This window comes from Rhipicephalus microplus, chromosome 1 (assembly GCF_043290135.1).
Source record: "Rhipicephalus microplus isolate Deutch F79 chromosome 1, USDA_Rmic, whole genome shotgun sequence".
Lineage (NCBI taxonomy): Eukaryota > Metazoa > Arthropoda > Arachnida > Ixodida > Ixodidae > Rhipicephalus > Rhipicephalus microplus.
In genome coordinates this window covers 7,213,232-7,240,959 of record NC_134700.1, presented here as the reverse complement: position 1 = coordinate 7,240,959, position 27,728 = coordinate 7,213,232, and the positions used below count along the sequence as shown (strand labels likewise).

General features: G+C 48.4%; 1 protein-coding gene across 9 annotated transcripts in view; it reads right to left on the bottom strand.

Annotated features, from left to right (window-relative positions):
* The window catches only part of mio (GATOR complex protein mio), a 768,187-nt gene that overhangs the window by 464,555 nt on the left and 275,904 nt on the right, over positions 1-27,728 (bottom strand). For all 9 annotated transcript variants that reach the window (XM_075896295.1, XM_075895366.1, XM_075865082.1 and 6 more), the window contains one exon: positions 979-1,097. In XM_075896295.1, coding sequence (XP_075752410.1) covers positions 979-1,097 — 119 coding nt within the window. The remainder of the gene's footprint in view (positions 1-978; positions 1,098-27,728) is intronic.

Here is a 27,728-nt window from a genome sequence, read left to right as displayed (position 1 = left end):
CATCACAAATCCCGACTGACTTGTGCAGCATATGCCATCACAATATGGTCTGTAGTGCATTTCATATGACCATAAACAACCAACAACAACCAGGGGGACGTGTATATTGATTTGATTGATATGTGGGGTTTAACGTCCCAAAACCACTATATGATTATGAGAGACGCCGTAGTGGAGGGCTCCGGAAATTTAGACCACCTGGGGTTCTTTAACGTGCACTCAAATCTGAGCACACGGGCCTACAACATTTCCGCCTCCATCGGAAATGCAGCCGCCGCAGCCGGGATTCGAACCCGCGCCCTGCGGGTCAGCAGCCGAGTACCTTAGCCACTAGACCACCGCGGCGGGGTAGGGGGACGTGTATAGACATCGTCCTTGCGAAGTCCAGCTTGCATCCTATCCAAGAACCCTTGGCTCTTCATTTCACTGATCATAAGGCAGTCTCATGAAAGCCGCACTTCAATACTATATACGACCAATAAAAACCTTATTTCTTTTTTTTTATTGATTAAGAACCCCTTGAGTGTACCTATGTTTGCGAGGATTAAGTCAATGCTCCATTTGGAGGGGAAATAATGCCACCTGGTCTTCTGAGTTGGCAAGCCGTGGCCAGCCAGAGGAATGAAGCGATGCAGAAAGTAACAGAAAAATTCACCTTATAATCGGCCCATCCCCTCCATTGGGTATGAGCAATGTGCAGAGGAAAACAACAACACCAACACCAACAACAAATAAGACAGAGACAAAGAGTGTTAGCCCTTTGATCGCCCAGTGTGAATGTGGGCCAAAAGTATAGGATCTACACCACGACACACATTCGTGTTCTTACCTTGTACTGTAAAACCATACTTGTCTGCACAGCCCCTAATGCACGACATTATAATAATGCAACATTTCAGTGCATTAACTTCCATTGCAGAACTGACAGTAGACACAGCTTAAACAGCTTGAAAGGAGAATGCCATTTGCGAGACTCACGCTGCACAGTTCGCTCCACCATGGTGGGTTCCACATCATCGGCCACAGACTGTGGGTGCTGCACATCGTACAGCTTCACCACACAGCTGTCTTTGGTGAGGAGGCTCAGGGCATTAGATCTGCAATCAAGTTTTGCACTGACATAAGTGAGCATCTCAGACTGCAGTGGGACTTGCCTCATCGAAACGCATTCTGCATGTTCTTCTCAGTGACACACTTTGCACCAAAATGAAGGAAATGGCTTGTTTTCTTTGTTAGATGCAATATCACTGAAAACTAACAACAATAATGCCAAGGAAAGTAAAGGGAATTATTAGAAGTAAGTGCAATGTAAATAAAAAGAAAAGTGGACAAAAAGGTAACTTTTCACAGGCAGGATCTGAACTTTTGAGCGGTCAATAGTGCGTCCGATGCTCTACCACTGAGCTACAGTGCCCGTTATCTCCCCGTCCACTTTATAGTGTGTAAATGTGCATTCAGCATGGGGCGCGTTGTTTGAAGGTCGCAGTTTCGAATCTTGCCAGTCGCAAGCTCTCTTTTAGTCAACCTTTCTTTCTTCACATTAACATTAACATTAACATTATTATTATTATTATTATTATTATTATTATTATTATTATTATTATTATTATTATTATTATTATTGTAAAGGGGGGTTTATTGAAGGACTGAGCAAGCGGGTGGTAGCTCTAAAGGAACGCAGGCGAACCCAGATGACGGTGCTTGATCGCCGATCTCGTGCCTTCTTCTTGTGCTGATGATAGCTGACCTGATGGTATCAACGTCTTTCTTATTCACTACAATTACCCCCGGCCAAAAAGTTGAAGCCATCCTGGCGATCTAACACGTGGGGACAAGCGGGTCAAAGTACGGCTTCAGACGGTTTACGTGAACAATATCGCGTCCACGCCGACGACGGTCGCTCGGTGGCGTGAGGGGTTCGATGGCGTAGTTCACGGGTGAAGTACGCTCGACCACGCGGTAGGGACCATGATAATTGGAGAGTAGCTTGGGTGATACACCAGGGGCGCAGGGCGGTACATGAAGCCATACAAGTGCTCCAGGAACGAACGTCGGTGCAGAACGATGGTCGTCGTCACGGATCTCCTTCTGGCGCTGTTGGTCGGATGTAGTAAGCCGCTTGGCTAGCTTGCGGCACTCTTCTGCGTAACGAGCGGCTTCCGAGACAGGCTTGTATTCGGAGGGATCTGGCGAGTATGGGAGTAAAGTGTCGATGGTGTGTGATGGTTCGCGACCGTACAGGAGAAAAAATGGGGAAAACCCTGTAGTGACTTGCGTAGCGGTGTTATACGCGTATGTCACAAATGGGAGAACGAGGTCCCAGTTTGTTTGATCAGAAGCGACGTGCGTAGCGAGCATGTCCCCCAGAGGACGATTAAACCGCTCAGTCAAGCCGTTCGTCTGTGGGTGGTAGGCTGTACTCTTCCGGTGAACCATATGGCACTGTTGAAGAAGTGCTTGTATTACATCGGAGAGGAAAACGCGCCCTCGGTCACTGAGAAGTTCTCGAGGAGGACCATGACGAAGCACAAAACGATTGAGTATGAAAGTTGCGACGTCTTGTGCTGTAGCTGTGGGGAGAGCAGCAGTTTCAGCGTACCGTGTTAGATGATCCACTGCCACGATAGCCCATCGGTTGCCTGCCGTTGTTAATGGTAGTGGTCCGTAGAGGTCAATTCCTACACGGTCGAATGGGCGGTCTGGGCATGGAAGTGGCTGCAATGAACCTGTTGCAGGATGTGGCGGGCTTTTCCGCCGCTGACATTCGTGGCAGCCGCGAATGAACTGGCGGACGAAGGTAAACATTCCGCGCCAGTAATACCTTTTTCGTAGGCGCTCGTAGGTCTTGAAAACACCGGCGTGAGCACATTGCGGGTCGGAATGAAACGACGCGCAGATGGTAGAGCGCAGCGTTCGGGGAATGACTAGTAGCCATTTCCTACCATCTGCTGAATAGTTGCGCCGGTACAAGAGGCCATCCCGAATACTGAAGTGCGGAGCCTGGCGGCGCAGGGTTCGAGTGGTTGGAAGTGTCGGTGCCTCAGATAACGCGTCAAGAAGCGAAGCGATCCATGGGTCATTACGTTGTGCAGAAGAGATGGTGTCCTCATCAAGCGCTGACAACGTGTTGTCCGAGGAAATAGATGCGATGTCCGGGGATAGGGGAGATCGTGACAGTGCATCAGCATCGGCATGCTTGTGGCCGGAACGATATACGACGCGAATGTCATATTCTTGAAGCCGAAGAGCCCAACGGGCAAGACGACCTGATGGGTCCTTAAGCGACGATAACCAGCATAATGCGTGGTGGTCCGTTACTACATCAAAAGCACGGCCATAAAGGTATGGGCGGAACTTGACAAGCGCCCAAACGATCGCCAAGCATTCCTTCTCGGTGACGCTGTAGTTTGATTCAGCCTTGGTAAGAGTTCTGCTGGCGTAGGCGACGACATACTCGGCAAATCCAGGCTTGCGTTGCGCGAGAACCGCACCGAGGCCGACACCACTGGCGTCGGTGTGGACCTCAGTTGCTGCCGTAGGATCGTAGTGACGCAGTATTGGTGGCGAAGTGAGGAGACGACGAAGGGTACAGAAGGCTTGGTCACACTCAGAAGACCATGCCGAAATATCAGTGGTGCTGCCTATAAGTTCGGTCAAAGGCGCAATGATAGAGGCGAAGTTGCGCACGAACCGGCGAAAGTAGGAGCATAAAACCACGAAGCTCCGTAACTGCTTCATAGTCGTTGGTTTGGGGAATTCGGCGACAGCACGTAACTTAGCCGGGTCTGGAAGTATACCGTCCTTTGATACGACGTGCCCGAGAATCGTAAGTTGGCGAGCAGCGAAGTGACACTTCTTGAGGTTGAGTTGGAGCTGAGCATTCTTCAGGCACGTGAGGACGTGTTTGAGGCGCTCGAGATGTGTTCCAAAGTCTGGCGCAAAGACGACTATATCGTCGAGGTAGCAGAGACAGATTTGCCATTTCAAACCCCGAAGAACCGAGTCCATCATGCGCTCGAAGGTGGCAGGCGCATTGCAGAGGCCGAAGGGCATGACATTAAACTCATACAGACCGTCCGGTGTCACGAAGGCTGTTTTTGGTCGATCGGCATCGGCAAGGGGGACCTGCCAGTACCCTGAGCGCAAATCTAATGATGAAAAAAACTCGGCACCTTGTAAAGTATCAAGGGCATCGTCAATCCTGGGTAAAGGATACACGTCTTTTCGAGTGATCTTATTTAGGCGCCGGTAATCCACGCAGAAGCGAACGGAACCATCCTTTTTTTTAACGAGCACTACAGGTGATGCCCATGGACTTTGTGAAGGTTGAATGACGCCACGTTGCAGCATATCGTTCACCTGTTCGGTAATAACTTGGCGTTCCGTCACAGAAACACGATATGGTCGCTGTCGTAGTGGCGCATGGGAGCCGGTATCAATGTAATGTAGAGTGGTAGAAGTGCGGCCAAGTGAAGGTTGAACAACATCGAAAGATTCGCGGTACTGGTACAGCAGTTGGAGGAGTTCAGATCGTTCAGATGGTGACAGTCCGTCTGCGATCGCCGAATCGAACACTTTTGAAGCCTGTAGATGAGAGTGGTTAAGAGCACTGACGGTGGCGAGGTCACTTTGGGATGATTCTTGCGGCACTGTAAAAATTTGTCCGTTATCAATGGGCTGTACGCATCCAAGAGACTCGCCTTTAAACAGTTTGATGGTATGCGGAAAGGGATTGGTAAGGCAGAGAGCACTGGCTCCATCAGAAATTGAGAGGGCTGAATAAGGGAGCAGAAGTGGTTTCCGACTTAGAAAGAGGCGTGATGGCTCGAAAAATGCTACTTCATCACGCATGCCGTCGGAGACCACAGGGAGCAAAACAGCTGTTGTCGGTGGAATGTCAGTGTCTTCTTGGACAACTAGCTTGTGCGCGGCTTGATTAGTGTGGTCGTAGGGCTGCTCGAAGAATGGAAGCAGTTCAAGTTCGGAACGGGCACAATCTATAACGGCACGATTACGGGATAGGAAATCCCAGCCAAGGATGACATCATGAGAGCACGAGGAAAGGACGATAAACTCAACAATGTAGTGGTCCTCCGCAATTTTGAGTCGGGCAGTGCAGGCGGCTATAGGTCGAACAGGTTCTCCATTTGCTGCACGTAAGAACATATCAAACGTCGTGGTCACCTTTCGGAGCTTGCGGCAAAGTTTGGCGTCTATAACAGACACAGCGGCACCGGTATCCACAAGAGCGTATGCATGGGCGCCGTCTACAAAAACTTCGACGATATTTGACGGCAAGGTGCGAGGACTTGAACATTTCGATAGCGCAGTTCTTGCCCCTTGAACTGCGACGGCTAGTTTCCCTCATTTTGAGGGGCTGGTCGTGGACGCATGGGTGACAAGGAGCGTCGATTGGGTGAAGGTGAGCGACGAGACGAAGTTGCCGGATAGTCACGGGAAGACGTGTTTGACTGACGATCCGAACTTTCATAACCAAAAGGTGGTCGGTCCATGTAATTGCTTCGTGGTCGGACGTCTGTGTAGGCTGGCACGCGACGACGGCAGTATCGGGAGATATGGCCAGGTCCGCCGCACGCAAAACAAATCGGCCGGTTATCGCGCGTTCGCCAGGCATTTGTAGCAAGGGGCGCCGCCCACGCGGCATACGGCTGAGTCGAGAGAGAGAGAGAGAATAAACTTTATTGGGTTCCAGCATGCGGGATTCCCTCCGGCCGCGCAGGGCGTGGGGTTCACCCTATCTCACGTTACACTAGAAGTCCTAATGTCACGCGGGCCTAGACCTCAAGGCCTTCGTGCCCCGTCGCCGCTCGGGTTACTGAGGGTGTCCCCCTTTCGCCTTTGCAGCGCCAGTGCGACCTCGAGCTGCCGGACGGCCCTTCGCTGGTCTTCTGGGTCCGTAGACCCCACACGCTGTTCTACTTGCGGCGGTAACACCGGACCGTCCGCGCTGTCTGCGTCACATCCCCAGAGTATGTGAGCCAGGGTGGCTCTCGCGCTCGCGCACACACTGCACATTTCACTCACGTAGAGTTCGGGGCACACATGTCGCGCTAGCGATGGGGTCAGCACAGTCTCGGTTTGGAGCTGGCGCAACCTCACCGCCTCCCACCGGGTAAGATCCCTGTGCGGAGGCGGGAAGCCACGCCGTTGCTCCCTGTACCACGCGAGGATGTCGCCGTAATCGAGCAGCTGCTCCTCGCCTTCTTCTTTGGTCGCCGTCGTGTCTTCGGAGGCGGGCGCGGCCGCGGTCCGGCACGTGGCGAGACCACGGGCCGCGGCATCCGCCTCCTCGTTGCGGTTCGGAGATCCTGGTATCAGGTCCCTACCCATGTGAGCCGGGAACCATTTTAGCGTCAGCCTCGACTTGGACTCGTCGCTTGCCAACGCCCTAGCAGCCGCCCCGCACACGGCTCCGCGCGAGAAGCTACGGATGGCCGTCTTGCTGTCACTGAGTATTGTCCGCACGCCCGGGGAGCGCGCCGCCAAGGCTATCGCCATCTCCTCGGCCTGGCTCGCGCTCCGCGTACGCACGCTGCATGACGTGACGATCTTGCCCGTCGTTGCGGCGACCGCCGCCGCCACGTAGGCGTCCTTGTTCTTGACTTTGGCCACGTCCACGTAGACGGCGCCCTCGTCGTTCTGATGTTGCAGCAGCAGCGCCCTGGCTCACGCCGCTCGTCGTCCCTCGCTTTCGCCGGGACCCATGTTCTTTGGCAGCGGATACACCACCAGTCTTCGCATGGTTGACTCCGTGAGTGGAGACGTTTCGTGGTCTTGTTCCTCGGGGGAGGACAGGCCCACTCGTTCCAGCAGCCGCCTGCCGACCGCGGTGCGGCCCAGGCGCGTCAATTGAGCAGTACGTTGGGCCTCGCCGGGCTGAGTCGAGGCTGTGGTAGCGAGGGGAGGAGCCCATGCGACGGAAGACTGAGTAGGAGCGGTGACATGCGGCAGTCCATTGAACGGCGAGGGCTGGTGTGGCTGCTGCCTCTTTACTGCGTCAGCATAAGTAAGAGGCGCGGCGACGACTTGCTGCTGAAAGGGCACTGGCATAGCCTCGGCAATCTGGTCCTGAAGTGCATGTCGGAGCATGGGAGCTAACGGTGTCGGTGGTTGCTCTTGCTGCTGCTGCGGGAGCTCTTGGCGCTGACAAAACGGCAGGAGGGAAAGCTGACGTGCGACCTCCTCACGCACAAAGTCTTTCATTTGTGCTAGAAGGCGGGAGTGGTCAGGTACGACGTCCAGTGCAGCGAGTGGTTGGTTAGGCTGAAATGGACGACGGGTGAGAGCTCGTTGCCGTCGCAATTCGTCGTAGTTCTGGCACAGAGTTACCACTTCAGACACCGTGCCAGGAGACTTCGCCAGGAGCATTTGAAAGACGTCGTCATCAACACCTTTCATAATGTGCTGGATCTTGGCACTTTCGCTCATTGCGGCATCGACGCGCTTGCAGAGATCGAGTATATCTTCGATGTAGGCGGTAAACGTTTCGCCAGGTTCTTGTGCCCGTGAGCGCAGGCGTTGTTCGGCGCGCAACTTCCGCACGGCAGGGCGACCGAAAACCGAGGATATTGCCTGCTTGAAAGTGGCCCAGTTCTCAAACTCGGATTCGTGGTTTGTATACCACAGTTTCGCCACATTAGCCAAGTAAAAGTTGACGGTGCTCAATTTAGCAGCGTCATCCCACCTGTTTGGTCCACTGACTTTTTCGTAGGACGACAGCCAGTCCTCGACGTCCTGGTCTTCGGCGCCCGAAAAGATCGGGGGGTCTCGCTGGTGAACCGGGCCGGGGCAAGTAGGAGCCGCGAGAGGTGCTGTCTGTTGGGCAGCGTCAACTTGCATGGTCGACGGCAGCGTGCGGGATCGGAGTTCCAGGGTGTAGGTGATGCAGTTACCCAGCACGATCCACCAAATGTAAAGGGGGGTTTATTGAAGGACTGAGCAAGCGGGTGGTAGCTCTAAAGGAACGCAGGCGAACCCAGATGACGGTGCTTGATCGCCGATCTCGTGCCTTCTTCTTGTGCTGATGATAGCTGACCTGATGGTATCAACGTCTTTCTTATTCACTACATTATTATTATTATTATTATTATTATTATTATTATTATTATTATTATTATTATTGAGCCAAAAACAGCCATTTAAACTCTATTTGGTAATGAGCCCTCAACGTAGAAAGTGAACAGAGACAATTGCAAAATCTCTACATTACTACAGTACCAGTACGAAAAAAAAAAACCAACAAATTATGTATCAATCCAGACAAGCATGGCTTGTTTAGATTGGCCAACTGATATAGCCAGCTGAAGATGCTGCACCATTATCGTGTAATGAAAACAATGCCCCACATCACTCTGCATCACTTGTGGTAGCAAATGAAAAGCATTGCTTTTTCTCGAACCTTTATCAGATTAGAGAAAAAAAATAGTGGTGAATTTGAAAACCAATCTTCATTGATTGATTTGATTTGTGGGGTTTAACGTCCCAAAACCACCATTTGATTATGAGAGACACCATAGTGGAGGGCTCCGGAAATTTTGACCACCTAGAGCCAATCTTCAGATAAGATTAAAATGGGCATTTATGATTCTGCTAATGAACCCCTGCAGATATTCATTCTGAAACAGCACAAAAAGATGAAGACACCAGATGAACGAGTATGCAAGACAGGTGCTGGACAAACAACTCTTAGGTTTGTTGTGCAGAAAAAAATATATATATGTAGTCGAATGCACGTGCATTATCACATAACAGATAATTGCCACTTCACTCGAGCAGGCTAAATTTGCAATCGTGGAGACAGATAAATGGGGCGAAAATACACAAATCATGATTGTTCTCGATGTTAAAGGCTTCCATGATTTTACGTGGCCTTTGGTCAATGTGCCTGAAGATGACACGGGGGTAATGAAAGAATGGTTTACAACTACAAGACCGACAATGAGATAACAAATGTGAAGTAGGCGTGTCACTTGATGTGTTGCTGTGAGGATGAAGTCTGTCATTAAAGGCAGGCACCAGTTTTCCAAAGAGCTTTTTTTTTCTACAAGTTAGTGGTATATTATACACTACCCCACATGCACATAGTACAGAGCGAGTTCGATGATTGACGGAGAACATGATCTTCCATGACTGGCCATTCTTTTTTCTATCATGGCATGTGCTTTTCCAACGTTGCCATGAGCAGAGCAGACAATGTCATAGTCCTTTGCTCATTTTGAGCTCATGTGAAAGCCCATGGAAACACAGGCCTTGAGCGCCTCTCCACCTTGGTTGAAAATGAAAAGGAGACAAGCTCAGCATTTCCTTTAGTGCACGTATTAACGATTTCTTTCTGCTCCATTGACACTGAACGTCATTCCATGCAACAAGTTACCTCCAAAGGCATCTTTCCTCACTACGAATTGAAGATCTCTTCCTTATCACTGGTTCTGACCAAGTTACTGATTACCTCTTCTCCCCGAACCCTGCCTCCTCTTCTGTGGCAACTTCTGACGTAGAGGACATCTTTCACTCAATGCTTCATGACAGACATCGAACACTGCATAACCAAACATAACAATAAACTTGGGCTCACAAATAGGTGCGATGCATCGGCAAAGCCCTTTTTGGAATTGCTTAGTTTCTAACTAAAAGCTACTTTTGTTACATGGAAAAGTGGTGTATATGTTCAAAAATTAGGCATATACATTGGTTAAAAAGTAGAATCTGTTTTCAGTAACATTTATCTGCCTGCTGCTTACCATAGCATAAATAAGCAGGTGGCAGGATTCATATTCAAGGCATTACATTTCGTCGATGATTTTCTAACTATTCTCTCCCAAGTAGGCCACAACTTCCCAGCATCATGACGAGATGAGTATCTTCAAAAATAATGCCCCCAGTTTATGCTTCATGTCTGAATTGCCTTACAATGTTCTCATTTGGTTTTTAGATTTGTGTTCATATCCTGAGTTGGAGCATCTATGCAGGTGCTTTTCGCCACGTTAAAAAGAATCGCTCTTCAGCTATTGTTTCGGGCATTCCAAGATGACATAAAAATGACCCTGCCTAGAACTGGCTCAGCTCGGCCATAAATCATGCTATCATAAAAATGCAGTCAGTCATAGGGAACAAGGGGCTAGGCTAATGAATGCCAACTTTCTTCTGTCAACCTTATGATACATTTCCCTGAGGTTACTCAGATGACTAAAACTGTCCAATTCTCAACCAGGTAAGCGCACGAACGCCCATAAAAAACCAAATATTGTTGCCGCGGTCACATATGCCTATGGCCTCTCACTAGGCTAAAAGAAGTTGCCAAGGGCTCTGACGAAAATGTTCTCTTTGTTCGCTGCAAAAGCACACGCCACAACAAAGAAGAATGGCCAGTCACGGAAGAATGTGTATTGCGTCAATCATTGTAATATGTCCATGTAGTGTAGTGTATAAAACACTGCTAACTTGTGGAAAAAAAAATCTTGCGATGACTGGTACCTGCTTTAATGAGAGACTGCACCCCTACTTCACATTTGTCATCTCGGTAGTGTAGTCGTAAACCCTTCTTTCATTACACGCGTGTCATATACAGGCACATTGACTAAAGGCCACGCGATAATGCCACGTGAAGTCTTTTGGTTTGTCGCAGTGGAAGTGCACTGTTATCATTTCTGTCAATCGTCTTTACATGCTCCAAAGTAGGTGCCTGGTATGATCACGTGATAAAGATGGTATCGCGTCTCATTCTGCTGTCGTATTGATAAAGGGTGCAAGTCGGCTGACTGCGGGGGCAAAACCAGTGGGTGTGTCTGTGTAGCGGCGAGCCGCGAGTGTGTTTTTGTGTGACACGCCGGCGTGGCAGCTGCGGCCTTTGGATGTTACCGATGACCATCTAAAGCCTGAGTTCTACCAAAATAAAGCGGTTGCCACAAAGTGCCTCTGAGTTCCTGCGGTACAAGTTCCAACACTACGTGACATCTCATGGAGGTGCTGGAGTCCCATGCCTAGGACACCTCCAGCAAGCAGAAGCAGCAGTCCGAATCCCATGTTTGAAGTTGACAGTGCCATTGCACAGCGAGCAAGCCGCCGCTTGCAGAACTTACCTTCGGAGTTTGGCGCTCTCCCAATCAAGATTACGACGAAGACTGCAGAAATGAACACAACCAACACCGCCACAACACCCATTGTGCTCCAGCAGCCATGAGAGCCGCCGAAATTTCATGGATCCCCATTGGAAGACACCCAGGAATGGCTGGAAAAGTTTGGAAGGGTCGCCACTCTCAACAACTGGGATGATGATGGCAAGCTGAGGCACGTCTTTTTTTCCTTGGAAGAGTCCACCAAGGTATGGTTCGAAAACCGTCAAGCGTCGCTGTCTATCTGGAAATTCTTTAAGCAGCATTTACTGCAGTCATTTCCCAGTGAGTATGGCAAGGAGCGCGCAGAAATGCTGCTTCAGACGCGCATGCAGCAGCCTGGAGAATCTGTGCTGATGTACGTTGAAGAAATGCACCGCCTGTTTCTAAAAGTTGGCTCGGTCATGTCTCAGGAAAAAAAGGTGCGCTTCTTGATGAGAGGCGTCAAAGAGAATCTTTCTGCCGGGCTTTTACGAAACACCCCCTCTACTTTAGAAGAATTCTTAAAGGAGGCCAGCAACATCGAGAAGTCTTTGCAATGGCATTTGGGGCACTACGATCGCTTTTCAACGAGCTCAATGAGCACCGAAGCCACTTCACCCAACTTCTTGCACGACAACAACCTCAGAGAACTGATTAGGTCCATCATCCGCGAAGAAATGCACATAATGTTTCCGACGTCACGACCGCAGGTCTCGTCCCTCGCTACCGTAATCAAAAAGGAAGTTCAGCGTGTACTAGGAATGCACGGACCATGTCAAGAAATAAAGGAACCAGAAAGTAATAACATACGCCACAGCCGCACACCATGGACTACGCACGCCAGCCGTGCGCCAAGACTGGTGGTCCTCCATCGCCACGCGCAGACAGCCGACCACCGCTTCCTGCACGCGGCACGCCAAGGAAGACGGATATATGGCGAGCACCTGACCGTCGCCTGCCCTGTTACCACTGCGGCAAAGCGGGACATGTCTAGCGCCGCTGTCACTACAAAGAAATGGGTTTGCGTGGGTTCCCCACCACCGCGCCCCCCACAACGAGGCGAACGCCCGCGGGACATTGCAGAGTACCTTGCCAACAATGAGTGGAGACACAGGTATTCGTCCCGCTCACCATCACCTGCCCGTTACCAATCACCAGAGTGTCGATCACAGTTTTTGGGTACACACGGCCGGTCCCCAAGTCCGGGAAACTGAAAACTGAGGCCACTGGAGGTGCGGTTGCTGTGCACCAATCTTTTGAAGAACCTTCGCCGCAGACGACGAGACAGGTGGGCCAAGTACGACAAATAGGCGACGACGTGGCCCCCACCGAAATTCGGGTCCCGAAGAAAATAGCGAGAGACGAGTGCATGGCAACGGGACGAATGGAAAGCTCTACGACGCGACGGAGTCGTGACGCAACACTTTGCCCTAACTGCAACGCAAGACCGAAAACTACCCACCTCAACGTACAACTGACGGCCGCAACATTAGTGCTCTCGTGGCCACAGGCGCCGATAATTCTGTCATCAGTGGGCGCTAAGCCACCGAGCTCAAGAAAGTAAAAACCGAGTGGGACGGCGCACAAATGCGCCCGACGGGTGGACACCTTGTCACGCCAAAGGGAAAGTGCACCGCAAGAATTACAGTCCGCGACAACACATACCAACTATATTTGTCATACTCGAACATTGTTGCCGAGATGTCATACTCGGCATTGACTTCCTGAATGAACACGACGCTACCATCTACCTAAAATCGCAGTCCATGACGCTGTCCACAGATCAAGCGATAAACCATGGCAGGGAGGCTGAGTGTCGTTCACCATTGAGCGTAGTCGAAGACCATGTTAACCTTATGCCCTACTCGAGCACTCTCATCTCCGTTAGTGGCGACCCCTCAGTAGAAATGGACGGCATAGTCAAAGGACATGCATATTTGCTTTTTGACCGCGACATTTGTGCCGCCAGAGGTATCGCTAACTTCAAAAAGGACGCTCAGAAGTGCTGATCAGAAACTTCACTGCAGAGAAAAAGCACCTTAACAAAGCATCGAAATCAGCGAATCATGCATCTTGACAGACTCGTCAGAGGAAGACGTGGCTGAACACCTGTTTGCGGAGCCTATTCTCAACATTAACCCTGCGCTGCCGATGCACAAACAAGAACAGCTGAAGGAGCTTCTTCGACGATACTGAAACTGCTTTTCGACAATATCCAAAACACGAAAAGCCATTTTTGCTAAGCACCGCATAATAACGTGAAAATGTGCAACCTGTTCGCCGAAGCCTCCATCAAGTCTCGTCACGAAGGCGTAAAGTTATCAAGAAACAAGTCGATGATATGTTGCGTGATGACATCATTCAGGCGTCACAAAGCCCCTGGGAATCACCGGTTGTGTTAGTCAAAAAGAAGGACGGAACGCTGAGATTCTGCGCCGACTACCGCTGGCTGAAGGACATTACAAAGAAGGATGTCTATTCGCTGCCACGTATCGATGACACCCTCGACAGCCTCTGCCGTGCCAAATACTTCACATCAATGAACCTAAAGAGCGGCTATTGGTAAGTCGAAGCCGATGAGCGAGACAGAGAAAAAGCTGCCTTCATTGCGCCAGATGGGCTCTATGAATTCAAAGTAATGCCCTTCAGATTTTTCACAGCACCCGCCACATTTCAGAGTTATGGTAACTGTCTTACGTGGACTGAAGTGGCAAACGTGCCTCATATACTTAATCGACATTGTTGTCTTCGCAGCAAACTTTGAAAAACACTTAAGCAGACTGAATACCGTACTCATGGCTATCAAATCTCTTGGATTGACACTGAAACCAGAGATGTGTCGGTTCGCTTATGAATAACTTCTATTTCTTGGCCACGTCGTCAGCAGAGGAGTGAAACCTGACCCACAGAAAACTTCAGCCATCGTCGGTTTCCCGCGGCCCAAGGACAAGAGAGCAGTACGCAGGTTTTCGGGATTGTGCGTATATTACAGACGATTCTACCCAAATTTCTCAAAAATCGTTCAACCTCTCACACGTTTAACTAAATCAGATGTCGAATTCACATTGGGAACTTCACAAGGCGACGCATTCGCCGAACTTCAATGCCCACGACAGCTATAGCGTGAGAACAAAACGACGACACAGAGACAAGAAGGACACGAAAGACACGAGCGCTAACTTCCAACTGAGTTTATTGCGCAGAGCACGAAAATATATAGAGGAGACAGTAACCATGTGATAAAAACCATATTGTACAAAGCGCAGAACATGAGTACGAGAAAAACAAAGACAAAAAACAAGAAAACAAAAGCACAAAAAAACGGCAAAGAAAAATCTATAAGAAAACGAAACAGAAAGGTAAAGATACTATAACTACTTCCGCGCACTGAAACCTTCGAGGAACCCGAGTTCCTTCTCGGACAGAGCCACGGAGGGCTTGCTAATACAAGGCACCTGTTCGCGTGCCATTTCCGCGGCCTCGACAATGACTCGGGTGCGCTCATCTCTGTGCTTGTACAGCGTCGCTGTGTCCTTGAAAAGGGGCACACAATTGCACTCAGTGCAGTGCTGAGCAAGAAAACCATCTTTCCTGTTTCTAACATTGTTAGCGTGTTCTCTCAGCCGATTGTTCGGGCACGTTCTGGTCGTTCCGACATAACAAGCACCGCATCAAAGGGGGTCCTATAGACAACTTCACGGGAGCAGGCCGCGTACCTGTTTCTATGTTGAATTCTGCATTCCGTTGATGACTGCGTTTTCGGGGGGTTTGTAGATTTGGTGAGGCTGATTAATTTGAACGGTGCCGAGAACAGGACACGAACTCCAACACGTTTTCCGATTTTCTTGAGCCTGTGTGATATCTGGTTTTTGTATGAAATCACGGCTATCCTTTCACGTTCTGTATCCGTGTTGCTCAGATTCTGTTGCTGCTTCTGCTCTGCCTTATTAGCCCGCAGGATAGTCTCAGCAACGAAAGCAATAAATGCTTCGGAGAAACCCGAATCCTTAAGCCGGGAAACTTGAGCTTTGAAGCTCGCAGAGATATAGTGGGCGCACGACCTATTTAAGGCATTCTCAAGGCAGGTTCGTGCTATGCCTCGCTTAACTAACTTGCTGTGAGCGGAAGAAAAAGGAAGTAGAGGTTTCTGCTCACGTGGTTCATAACACCAAAAGATGTGCTGTGAACTTAAAACCAGTCTTAAATCCAAAAAGCGTAACTTGTCATTCTCAGGCATTTCATGTGTCAACAGAAGAGGCTTTAAACAATCTTCGAACACACCTATCGTTTGAGTCGCAAACGAGTGGAACATAGAATTACAATTCAGAAGAACCAAGAAATCATCCACGTATCTGAATACTTTGACGACATGCGAGCCTTCTAACTTTTCCTGCAGTTTTTTGCCCATTTTTGCAAATAGAAGATCACTGAGTAGAGGTGCTATGTATGAGCCGATTGAAACACCCTTTTTCTGCAGATAAATGCAATCATTCCATTGAACAAAAGTAGAGGTAAGGTACAGCAAAAACAAGGTCAAGAAAATCTCGCGCACTGATGCCAGTTTTTAATTGGAAGTTCAATTCCCCAAAAATTTTTATGTTATTTCTTATACATTCTAATACCTCATCGTGAGGCAGAGAGTAGTATAGGTGCTTTATGTCAATTGAAAAACCGAAAAGATTAGATTGATTTGACTGTTTCAAAAATTCTATCAGAGCCTGCGAGTTTTTGATCAAAAAAGGGTCATCAACCTTTAGAAACTTTAGATGGGTCTGAATAAACAAGCCGAGCTGCTTTTGCCATGTACCACTTTCCGTCACAATGACACGGAAGGGCATGTCAACTTTATGTGTTTTGGCAGAAAAAAAACAGTTATATTATCTTTACCTTTCTGTTTCGTTTTCTTGATAGATTTTTCTTTGCCGTTTTTTTTCTGTGCTATTGTTTTTTGTTTCTTGTCTGTTTTTCTCTTACTCATGTTCTGCTCTTTGTGCCACATAGTTTTTATCGCATGGTTACTGTCTCCTCTATATATCTTCGTGCTCTGCGCAATAAATTCAGTTGGAAGTTAGCGCTCGAGTCTTTCATGTCCTTCTTGTCTCTGTGTCGTCTGTTGTTCTCGCGCTATAACTATCGTCATGCCATACCAACTAGCCTAAGCTGCCACACTTCAATGCCGACTTCAGTCACCACCGGTGCTTGTGCATTTCGATGAAAATGCTCAGAGATCCACACCGATGCAACCAGCATTGGACTTGGCACGGTGCTTGTCCAAAGAAAATGTGCGCTTGAAAACGTTATTGCCTACGCTAGCCGCTCTCTCACCAAAGCTGAATTCGATTATTCCATAACAGAGAAGGAGTGTCTCGCTATTGTATGGGCAACTGCCAAATTTCGCCCCTACTTATACGGACGTTCTTTCAAGGTTGTCACCGATCATCACTTGATTTGCTGGCTTGCAAACCTGATGAAACCATCAGGTCGTCAGGCGCGTTGGAGCCTACAGCTTTAAGAATTCAATGTGAAGGTGGTTTATAAATCCGGGCGCAAGCACTCTTTTGCCGATTGTCTTTCACGGGCTCCCATCGGCGTTGTCCCGCCATGACGACACTTTTCTCGGAGCCATCAGTGAGAGTCGTTTTGCTGAACAACAGTGAGGCGACCCCGATATTCATGACCTCATTCAGTCCTTGGAAGGGCAGACAACATCTGTTCTGAAAGCGTGCAGCCGCGGACTATCCTCATTTCGCCTACACAACAACGTTCTGGTGAAAAATAACTTTTCCTCAAATAGGGCCAATTTACTGCTTGTCATGCAATCGCAACTTCGCGCAGAAATATTGCATGCTTGTCATGATGAGCCATCGTCGGCTCACCTGGGATTCAGCCGCCCGCTTGCAAGAATTCAGAGAAACTACTACTGGCCCAAACTGGCATCCAACACCGCACAATGCGTGAAGACCTGTAGAGACTGCCAAAGAAGCAACAGACCCCCGTTGAAACCTGCTGGACAACTGTAGTCGACCGAGCCACCGTCAAGACCTTTCCAACAAATTGGAATGAATCTGCTGGGCCCATTCCCTACGTCCGCTGATGGCAACAAGTGGATCGTCGTGGCAACAGATTATTTGACTCACTTCACCGAAACAAAAGCCCTACCAAAGGGCAGTGCCACAGAAGTTGCGAAGTTTTTCATCGAAAACATCGTTTTGCGACATGACGCGCCCGAGGTGCTTATAACTGACAGAGGCACTGCATTCACAGCTGACCTAACACAAGCTATTCTACACTATGGTCGCGCAAGCCATCGAAAGACGACGGCATACCACCCTCAGACGAATGGCCTTACTGAGCGGTTAAACAAAACTATAGCCAACTTGCTATCAATGTATGTAGACATCGAGCATAAGTTGTGGGATGGCTTGTTGCCATACGTCACATTCGCCTACAACACCGCAATACATGAAACAACCCGAATGACGCCATTCAAACTATTGTACGGAAGGGAACCTACGACGACACTCGACGCCATGGTTTCAAACGTGACCGACGAGGAAAACTTGGACGTCTCTCTCTACCTATAGCGGGCAGAAGAAGCTAGACAATTAGCTCGTTTATGCATTAAAACACAGCAGCAAGTTGACGCCCGACGCTACAATCTTCGCCGAAGCGACTAGCAATATAAACCTGGTGACCACGTATGGGTGTGGACGCCTGTTCGGAAGCGTGGACTCAGTAAAAAACTAATGCTTCGCTACTTCGGACCTTATAAGGTTTTGCAACGCTTAGGTCTTCTGGACTACAGAGTTGTGCCCGAAAACCTTAGCTCATCCCAACGACGTTGCCCACGCACCGAAGTGGTACACGTCGACAGTTTAAAACTTCACCATGCCCGCTAGCACTGACAAACTAATCCAAAACTTTTTTTGTATATATGATTATTTGTATTATACACATTATTTTGCTCGCAGCAATTTATTATTAGTTTGGTTTGAACATTGGGACGATGTCGTGAGAAAGGGGGCAATGCCACGTGAAGTCTTTTGGTTTGTCGCAGTGGAAGTGCACATTTATCATTTGTGTCAATCGTCTTTACATGCGCCAAAGTAGGCGCCTGGTATGATCACGTGATAAAGATGATATCGCGTCTCATTCTGCTGTTGTATTGATAATGGGTGCAAGTCGGCTGACTACGGGGGCAGAATCAGTGGGTGTGTCAGCGTAGCGGCGAGCCGCGAGTGTGTTTTTCGTGTGACACGCCGGCGCAGCAGCTGCATCCTTCGGATGTTACCGACAATCTTGAGCCTGAGTTCAACCAAAATAAAGTGGCTGCCCCAAAGTGCCTTCGAGTTCCTGCAGTACAAGTTCCAACACTCCGTGACAATATCATGGAAGCCTATAACATTAGGAACAATCATGATTTGTGTATTCTTGCCGCCCCATATACCTGTCTTTATGATTGTGAATTTAGCAAGCTTGAGTAAAGTGACGATTATCTGTAATGTGACGGTGCGCATGCAGTCAGACTAAATCCTTTCTGCCAACAAACCTAACAGTTGTTTGTTTAGCCCCTGTCCTGCGTACTCGTTCATCTGGTGTCTTCGTCTTTTTGTGTGAATGAAGTTGCAACAACTGGCCCAGTTTCGCACGCTGTCTCGGTAGGTCTGTATGGCCAAAATTAGGGAGGCAGCATGGTTCTTTCAAAGGCCAACTATAAATTCGTCAAATTTCCTAGGCACATTTCCTTGGCCGTTTCAGTCATTTGTGACAAATTGCAGGTCACACATCTCTGGAGGACTTGCAATATATGCACAAAACCACAGTAACACAGCAAACAACTTTATGCCCCAGCACATTAAAACAAGTACACACTCAAAATTCACACAAACAAAACAAAAGATTGTGCAGAGTCACCTATTAATAAGCAATCTCTGAGAAACCTTTTTTAGCTAACGATTCACCGACTTTAGTTTTGAATTAGGTGCAGCCAGGTCGTTCCATGCCAACTTTCCCAAATACAGCGCTCACCACAAAAATCACATACATACATACAGCAGACAAAACCTTAGAAAATTACACACGTATAGGTATTAGCTGTAGGGTATCTTCCTAAAATATTTTGAGGAGAAGAAGTTTTTTGCACAAGTAAACACCATTTAAAATTCACAGGTGGAAATGAGGTACAATAACAAAGTTCCACATGAAAAGATTGTTGCACTTATTTTGTTTTTAGAGCTTCTGTTAGAGAAGCATTGTTTATGGTACCTTTTTATTTTTCGCTCCTTAGTGCATAGATAAAATTCATAAATTGTAATGTTTTCAATATATTCTTGCAAAATGCAATTACTAACAAAATGCATCAATTACTCTCAATAACGCTCTCCATAGAACGCATGACTTCCTAATCATTTTGTTTTTACTGGGTGTAGTGCATGGGCTCTAAAATATAATACTGAACTGGACAAAAACTAAAATTTCGCCTATGTTTAGAGATCTGTAGCACCCTGAGATGGTCCAAGAATTGGGGATACAGTTTGGGATTATAGCAACTTTGCTGACAGAAAGTTTAACCCAAGTAACTTTTGTTTAAAGGATAAAAAAGAATTTTTAGGTTATGTCCCCCCATTGCATTATTTTGTTATGGGGGCAATACAAAGCAGCAGAACTTGCTCGTAAAAACGAGTGGTAGTGTATTCATAGTATATGATTTCAAGTTATCTTAGTACATTATTTAGTATACTGCATATCATAGTGATAATGAACAGAGGCAAAAAAATATAACTATACAATAACATAATAACATAAAATATAACAATGGTGGCTTAGATGCCACTATGCCACTACACTGTAATTAAATTAGCCTTTTCGCAAATGCTTCAGTTACTGTATAATAATAGAGCAAACTCTCGTGAAACAGGCCAGAAAAATGCGTAAGAGTAGTTTTGTTTACCGAGAACCAAGCATGAAACTAATTGTGCTGGAGGATCGACCATCTGATAATAATATGTAACATCCCAAAATCACCATATGATAATGAGAGATGCCTGGGGTTCTTTAACGTGCACCCAAATTTGATTGATTTTATATGTGGGGCTTAATGTCCAAAAACCACTAGCACCCAAATCTGAGCACACAGGCCTACAGCATTTCTGCCTTCATCGGAAATGCAGCAGCCGGAGCCGGGATTCAATTGCACAACCTGCGGATCAGAAGCTGAGTACCATAGCCACTAGACCACCGCGGTGGGGCGAGGCTCCGTCATCTAAGCAGCAGTTTTGTTAAACAAATTTCCGTTTACAAAGAGTGTATTACAAGCATTATTTTTACTATTGAAAAACAAAATCTATTTTGATGAGCTCATGCTTTCACTACAACCAGGTAGTGAACCATGTAAATGCTGTCGTGCGTCCTGGAGATACTTGCCGAGCTGCTGTTTTGTGGGCAGTAAGCAAAATACAGGGTTTAATAATTAACTGGTCTCTTTTACATTCGCTGTGTCTGATAAAATTTTTGGTAATGAAAAGCTTTGTATCTAATTTCGCAACTTTTTTAACCTCTGCCACAGTAGTGAAGCAGGCCAGTGCGAAAATTTGAACATTTCGAATAACGAATTGAATAGCACTCTATTATTTTCGATATTCGAATCAACTACTGCACGTTCAAAACACTGAATATTTCTCGAATAGTTTTCAAACAAGCAGAGCCAGCAGAAACACCTTGAGGGACAATGCATTGAAAGAGCGAATAATCATTTTTTTTTTGTTTTAATTGGTGAACAAGCAAGATGCAGGACAACCTTTAGTGATACCATTGAGGCTTTACTCATCACTAAAAGAAGAAATTTTCACATTAAACTCCACTGTTGCCGAAGCGAATGTGTCATCAATCAACCAGCATTATCATGAGGTTCATTGTGTACAGTTCTAAAATAATATTCAACTTTCACGTCATAGCATTATTTAAAGGCGCACCACCAAGCGCCATTTGGAATATTGAAGTAACTGCTGTATTCACCTCACACTTCAAAAATACATACCTCGAAGGCTGCTGTAAACTGTTTACCTCAGTTCACATAATTTGAATATTGCCTGGAAATAAAAGCTTGTAGAATGCTTGGCCGAGCTTGGAAATGGTTGCCTTCTTATTTGAGAAGTATTGTGTATACATGCTTGTATTGCACTTGGTATGATGACTTTTCGGTTCGTATTGAATTCAGTTCTAAATTTCACTAGTCGCACACCCCTAGGATCGAGACACTAGAAAAAGCCACAGCTTTGCCGCGTAGGCGAAGCAATGAGCACGATAGCAACAAATTGGAAGGTCACGCGCTGAATGGCAAGCAGATCAAAATGTGCCCCACGTTTCTCACGCACAAAGTACACACGAGACATATTCACAAGTACAGATTAACGCGAATAAGCGTCTAAGTTGTTACTTTGCTGTGTCTGAAAAGCGTGCCCTTTTGCAAACGGAGGCTGTGTGACGATTGCAGTGACCTTTGTGCGCTCGGTAATTACAACAGAATCTCTCCGACGATACTCAAAGGCTAGCCAAGACATACGATTCTTTCCCACTGCAAGATAAGGGCGCGCAATCGAGCGTACATCCTCTTATTTTCTACACGGGCCAAAGTACGCGTGAGACATAAGAGCTGCCATGCGCTCACTGTGCCATCTTGCTAATAATGCTGAAAACCCGATAGTTCCCCCCCCCCCCCCCCCAAAAGCCCTCCAGCAGTGGTAAGTAGTAGATATGAATAGCTTGCCGTTTGAATGTTTAAAGAGGTACTTCTCGGTGGCTGAGTGGTTAACGCCTCACATTCACCACGCGGAAGTCCCACGTTCAACTTCGCGCGCTGGAGTCTTTATTCTGGAATCTCTTTCTTTCTTGCATTTTCAAATGTATAGGTACGTGTACATATACGGTGCATGACATCAGCGCCGGTGGCGAAATCCAGCCGAGAGGGTTCATATAATTGCTATCGCAATACAGTCGAATTTCGCTACAATGAGTGCTGCTTCAACGAAATTTCCACTACAACGAAAAATTCATGATTTCCCGTCAGTAGTCCATAGGAGTCAATGCATGAATATTGTCGCCATAACAAACACTCTTTCTTCAATCATCGCGCTTCAACAAAATTTTACGATGCAATTCAAAGCTCAGATACTTATTGCTATGCAGTAAACTCAATCAATAACATTTTGATGCATTCACAGAGCCTGAAAATGAGCCAACAAAGTCTAAAACATGCGTTGGCACCACCAGAAACCGCCGCTATAATGCCACTGTTAGTGTACTAGAAGGGAGCAGTGGAATGAACGAGGAAGCCGCACGCGTCTCGGCTGATTCTCCTGCGGGTGACAGTAGCGGCGGCGCTGTAGTCACATGGTACTGAAGATCTCAGGCGCGTCTGCATTGGGAGTGCGTGCGCCGTAGCGTACGAAAGCATGTAATTGCTTGTTTTTAGTGCATTTAAAGAATATCTGAATCTTTATCAGTATATGCACACCTAGTACGTGCCATGGTGCACGAGTCATATCATATTTTTTGTTTAATGTCCAGAAACCACCATATGATTATGAGAGACGCCGTAGTGGAGGGCTCCGGAAATTTCGACCACCTGGGGTTCTTTAACGTGCACCCAAATCTGAGCACACGGGCCTACATCATTTCCGCCTCCATCAGAAATGCAGCCGCCGCAGCCGGGATTCGAACCCGCGACCTGCGGGTCAGCAGCCGAGTACCTTAGCCACTAGACCACCGCGGCAGGGCCATGGTGCACGAGTGAATATGCAGGCATGCAGCGATTGAGTCGAGATATTCAATGTTTCAAGACCCCCTAAAAAAAAACACGTGAACAATCGGAATTTGCACGAATCCGCCTAGCTTCTCACTCTAGCAGTGCTTTGATCTACGCTACATCATAAGTGGTAAACAATAAAAAGAGGAGGAGTATCAAAACCGCAAGTAAATCATACGCTTGTTTAGTCAGCAGTCTCTATGATATCCAGAGCACTGTTCCTCGCATGAGTCCACATGTGCTAGATTGTTTCATGAAAAGCCCGAGTATAAGTAACATTGTCACAACATTTATATCGGTGACAACTTAGTTTTATTATGCCTGTTTTGCGGAAGATAATTATTGCTGTCTGAAAGTCTTATTTTGTTTTAACTGCATGCTTTCGCACTTTTTTCTTTTATGCAAGCTCCAAGCGCTAATATTACCAGGAGGCTGAGCCAGGGAGCCGAGCTGGAAAAACGCGTGCACCTCCGAGTCATGAACTCTAGGCAAAATGGGTTATCTTAAACATATTAACAAGTGCATGTTGTATATATAGCCCGTCTGTTAATTGGCTACCAATAGTCCCTCGTATACAACCTAAAGGCACCAAGTCTGCCAGTACGAGACCCTCACTAATGAATAAGAGAAACAAGTGTGTACTTAAGGGCTCGTTTTTGCGTGTTTTTACACAATATTAATGAAATCTAACAGACAATAAAGCCAAGAAAAGTATAGGGGAGGTTATTCGACCGAATCGTAAGGTAAACGTGAAGAACGAAAAGTGGGTGAAAAGATAACTTGCCGTGGGCAGGAACCGAACGTGCGTGCGTGCGTGTGTGTGTGTGTGTGTGTGTGTGTGTGCACGCGTGCGTGCGTGTGTGTGTGTGTGTGTGTGTGCGTGTGTGTGAAATAAAGAAATCATGCAGCCCGTGTCGCCAAACGCATATGTGCCACCACTGGAGAACGGTGTCCAGGCCTCCTTGGTGGCCCAAGAGCATGTAGATCTTGCTGTCTCCAGGACGGCGCACAATCTCCTGTTGCCCAGGAACGGAGTTCAACCTCCCTATGGTGACAGGCTCAGGATCATCGGCACCTCAGATGATAGAATGGTGCTGTGTGTACTTTAATGGGTATAGTGTACTTTAGGGTTCAAGAGGCAGGATCATCGTCCAGCCCCGTTATTGGCTTTTTTTGTTTTCTTGGCGCGGTCCAGAGAACCACGCCGGTGTTGCAAGACCAGAGGTACCAGTGTTATTTCCATTGCCTCCTCAGAGGCACCGGAAGGCCGCAGGAATGGGTCTTGTGAAAATTGAGGCTAGCCCGCCGCCTTTGCGCGGGCTTTGCCCCCTTATCTGCCAGTCTCATGTGCCAACATGACTCCCCCTCCTCCGCTGTCTGCCGCGCTGGGGAAGCGAGGAGTGACGTTTCAGCCCTCTCACCCGGTATCGGATGTCGACTGTGGCGCCGCGTGCAAAGTCTCTTCGTTTTGCGTGCGCGTGTCAAAAGTGAGAGAGAAGCTCTCTGGGACGACAAGGGGTAAGCACGCACCTATTTTCCATCCATCGGCTTCTTTTGTTTGGGGCTCGTTCGGATTTCGCCAACAGCGCCTTGTGCCCGCAGCAAACGCTTACCTTTTGTCGCCCCTTCTTTGTACGCTAGGCCAAACAGCAGTGCGTTGTTTTAGTGTGTGACCAGGCTACGCCAACCTGTATTTCTCTGAAGCCAACGCAAGCGCTTTAGCCCTCGCTCTAGCAACTGGGCCCTTTGCCATTGTGTTCCCATGAATCACTTTTACCACGGAGATGGGCTCAGGACACCCTGTGTAGTACTTCTTGCCCGTAGCGTGGATAAGCCCATTCGCTTTCCCACCGCCCCTTTGCAACGGGCTCTGTACTGCTTTTTTGGTTTTGCCGCAGACAACAAAGTGTGGCGACCTTGAGCAGAACTGCGTTCTCGCCACGGCGATGGTTAATGCTTTGCCCTGTGGCTCGCACGGACCGGACCCACGCAAGTTGCCATACTGCTTCGGGATACGTGTACACTACAGTGGTGCCGAATGCTGTATTAAAAGCTCTAAGCTTTTTACTGCTCTTAGCGAGTCAGTTCGCCTGCGCGATTCGGGCTCGTCACAACATGCCTGTTTCGTGGCATTTTTGTCCGCTGACATTTTTAGGCAGATACTGCCTTGCACCAAGAGGACATCGCCTCTATCGACGGGCACCTCTTTCACACCCGTCCGTGTCTTCACTCCCTTTTGTGGTGAACACATAACCAACGTGGTAGCTTATGCGCTATCTCGTGCGCCCTGTTGTTTGCCAAGATCCTTGATCTCGGTGTGATGGCCGCTCATGGTGCCTTTGCACATGCAAGCTTCAGGGGTGAAACAGTGGCAAAAATTTTAGTCGCCATGTGGACGACCTTGGCTGCTATTCAGGCAAGCGGCGCACCACGTAGCGCCCGATCGGGGAAGCTTTCCGAAGGCCACAATGCTGAGAGCGAACCCGTGACGCCGTGCACGTGACGGTTGCTGCAGTCCTGAGTGGGTGCGATACCATACTCCCCCTTTTGGACAATAGGAATCGCTTTCGGCAGTGAAGAGCTACAGAAGGCTCAGCAAAGTGATCCGTATCGAGTCTCGGAGAAACGTAGCGTCGTATACACTGCTTGCTCTGTGGAGGGCACCAATGACGATCGTCTCGAAGAGATGGTGCGCCGTTACACTGCTTGCTCTGCAGCGGGCACAAATAGGGGGCTGGAAACAGCGCGTCGCTGAGTTTCTGGCGGATTCATTTTGCTGGACCATGACGGGCTCCTGCTGAACTATTTGGCCACCGGCGAGGATTCTGCGGATTCGTTTAAGGTGGCTATGCCCAAAAAGTCTGAGAGCCGCACTGTTGCGAACCTCTCACGATGAAATCCTGGCCGCTCACCTGAGTGGCTCGAAAGTGGTGCAAACTAAGCAAAGTTGTGACCTGGCCCGGCATGAAGCGTGACATTACTATTCCGTACCTGCCACGTCTGACAAACGATGGAACCAAGAGTTGGCAAGGCCCGGTCTCATGAACCGATTGTCAGTGAGCGTCCATGGCGCATACTTGCTGAACGATCCCCTGTTTGGGAAAACTCAGCCGTGCCCAAATCACAGACGTGAAGCCCTTTGTCACAGTCTGGCGAACTCGCGCCAGTGCACTGCGGCACTTCGCGCAAGCAACGGGGCACACACTGGGTGGCGGACCGCATTCGAAACCCGCACCGGTATAATCTGAAGAAGCAGTCACCTTCGTGATTTCGCGCTGGACGGTGGACTTCTCCGCAACTGAAGGCCCTCAGTTTGCTGTCCAGCCTCAGTATGATTGGCTTCTTTACGACCTGTTCTCATAAAGAAGTGGACCCCGCCCAGTTTTCTGCTAGTGTTTCTTTTTTTTTTTTAAGTGTTCATGTGTACTTTGTTTTTTTTTTTGTCTAATATTAGGTGTTCATTCGTATCTAATGCTTTTATCTTTTTTTTACTAATATTGAGTGCTATACTTGCTCTGTTTTACTTTTTCTTCAGTGTTTATTTCGTAACCGGCAAAGGGAGTTGTGAACTTGAACGTTGGTGCTTATGCGTGGAGAGAAGGACGAAGGACGCTTTGCGCCATTGCTCGCACAGCCCTCGGCGGTATATATGCACATGCTTCTGTGCATGTGTACATGCATGACGCTTCTGTGCGTGCCTGGAAAGAGTGCGCGTCATGGCTTCATCCCGTCGACGTGGACACTAGAGGTGCTTGGGGCACTGACCTACTGACTCAGCCTTCTGCTCGCAGCCTTTGCCGAAAAGCCCTGCTTACCCCAAGAAGCCCTGCCCCCTTCCACCTGGGCTCCTGCGCGAGGCCAGCTGACAGCAGCTATATGCTGCCGGCCAACGCCAAGGCGCTTCGCAGCCGATTCCGGTTCGGCCTCCCTGATCCCCTGGAGAGGCCTGGCTTTCCAGCGAGGTTCCCCCGTCATCCATCGAGAAATGCGGGGCCTCGAAGCCACCATCAAAGCAGCGTTCGTCGGACACGAGCCATGAGTGAGCCCCTTCTGTGCCTCTGACCTCACACACGGCCATCGCAACCAGCGGACGTTGTCACGCTCTTCCACCCCTCCGCACGGTGGACGCTATCCCACCTGAGCACCACAAACACTAGCCTTACTTCCCTTACTCCTTTTCGCAAACATTTTATAGCGTCATGTCTTTGTTATTTTATTCATAGTTTTTTCTTTTCTCCTTTCATCATTTTTTAGCAGCAGTTACAGGGCTGGACAGAGGTTAGCTGTTCCTCATAGCAGTGTCATTTTAACTGCACGGGTGACGTCCGGGTGCTTTTGCAGACCGGTAAGGGGCAAATTTAGGAGAGGGGATGTGGGAATTAAGGCTAGCCCGGCGTCTTTACGCGGACTTTGCCGCCTTTTCTGCCATTCTGATGTCCCGACATGACTCCCATTTCTCCGCTGTCTGTTGTGCTGGCAGAGCGAGGAGTGACGTTTAACCCCCCTCACCCGGTAGCGGATGTCGACTGTGGTGCCACACACAGTCTTTCAGGACGTTTTGCGTGCGCACTTCGGGAGTGCGAGAGAACCTCTTCGGGACGACAAGGGATGCGCACGCATTTCTTTTCCATCCGTCGGCTTCCTTTGTTTGGGGCTCGTTCGGATTTCACCAACGGCGCCTTACACCCACGGCGAACGCTTACCTTTTGTCACCCCTCCTTAGTAGGCTAAATCGAAGAGCGGTGCGGTGTCCTAGTGCGTGGCCAGGCTACGCCGACCCATATTTCTCTGAAGCCAACGCGAGCGCCTTT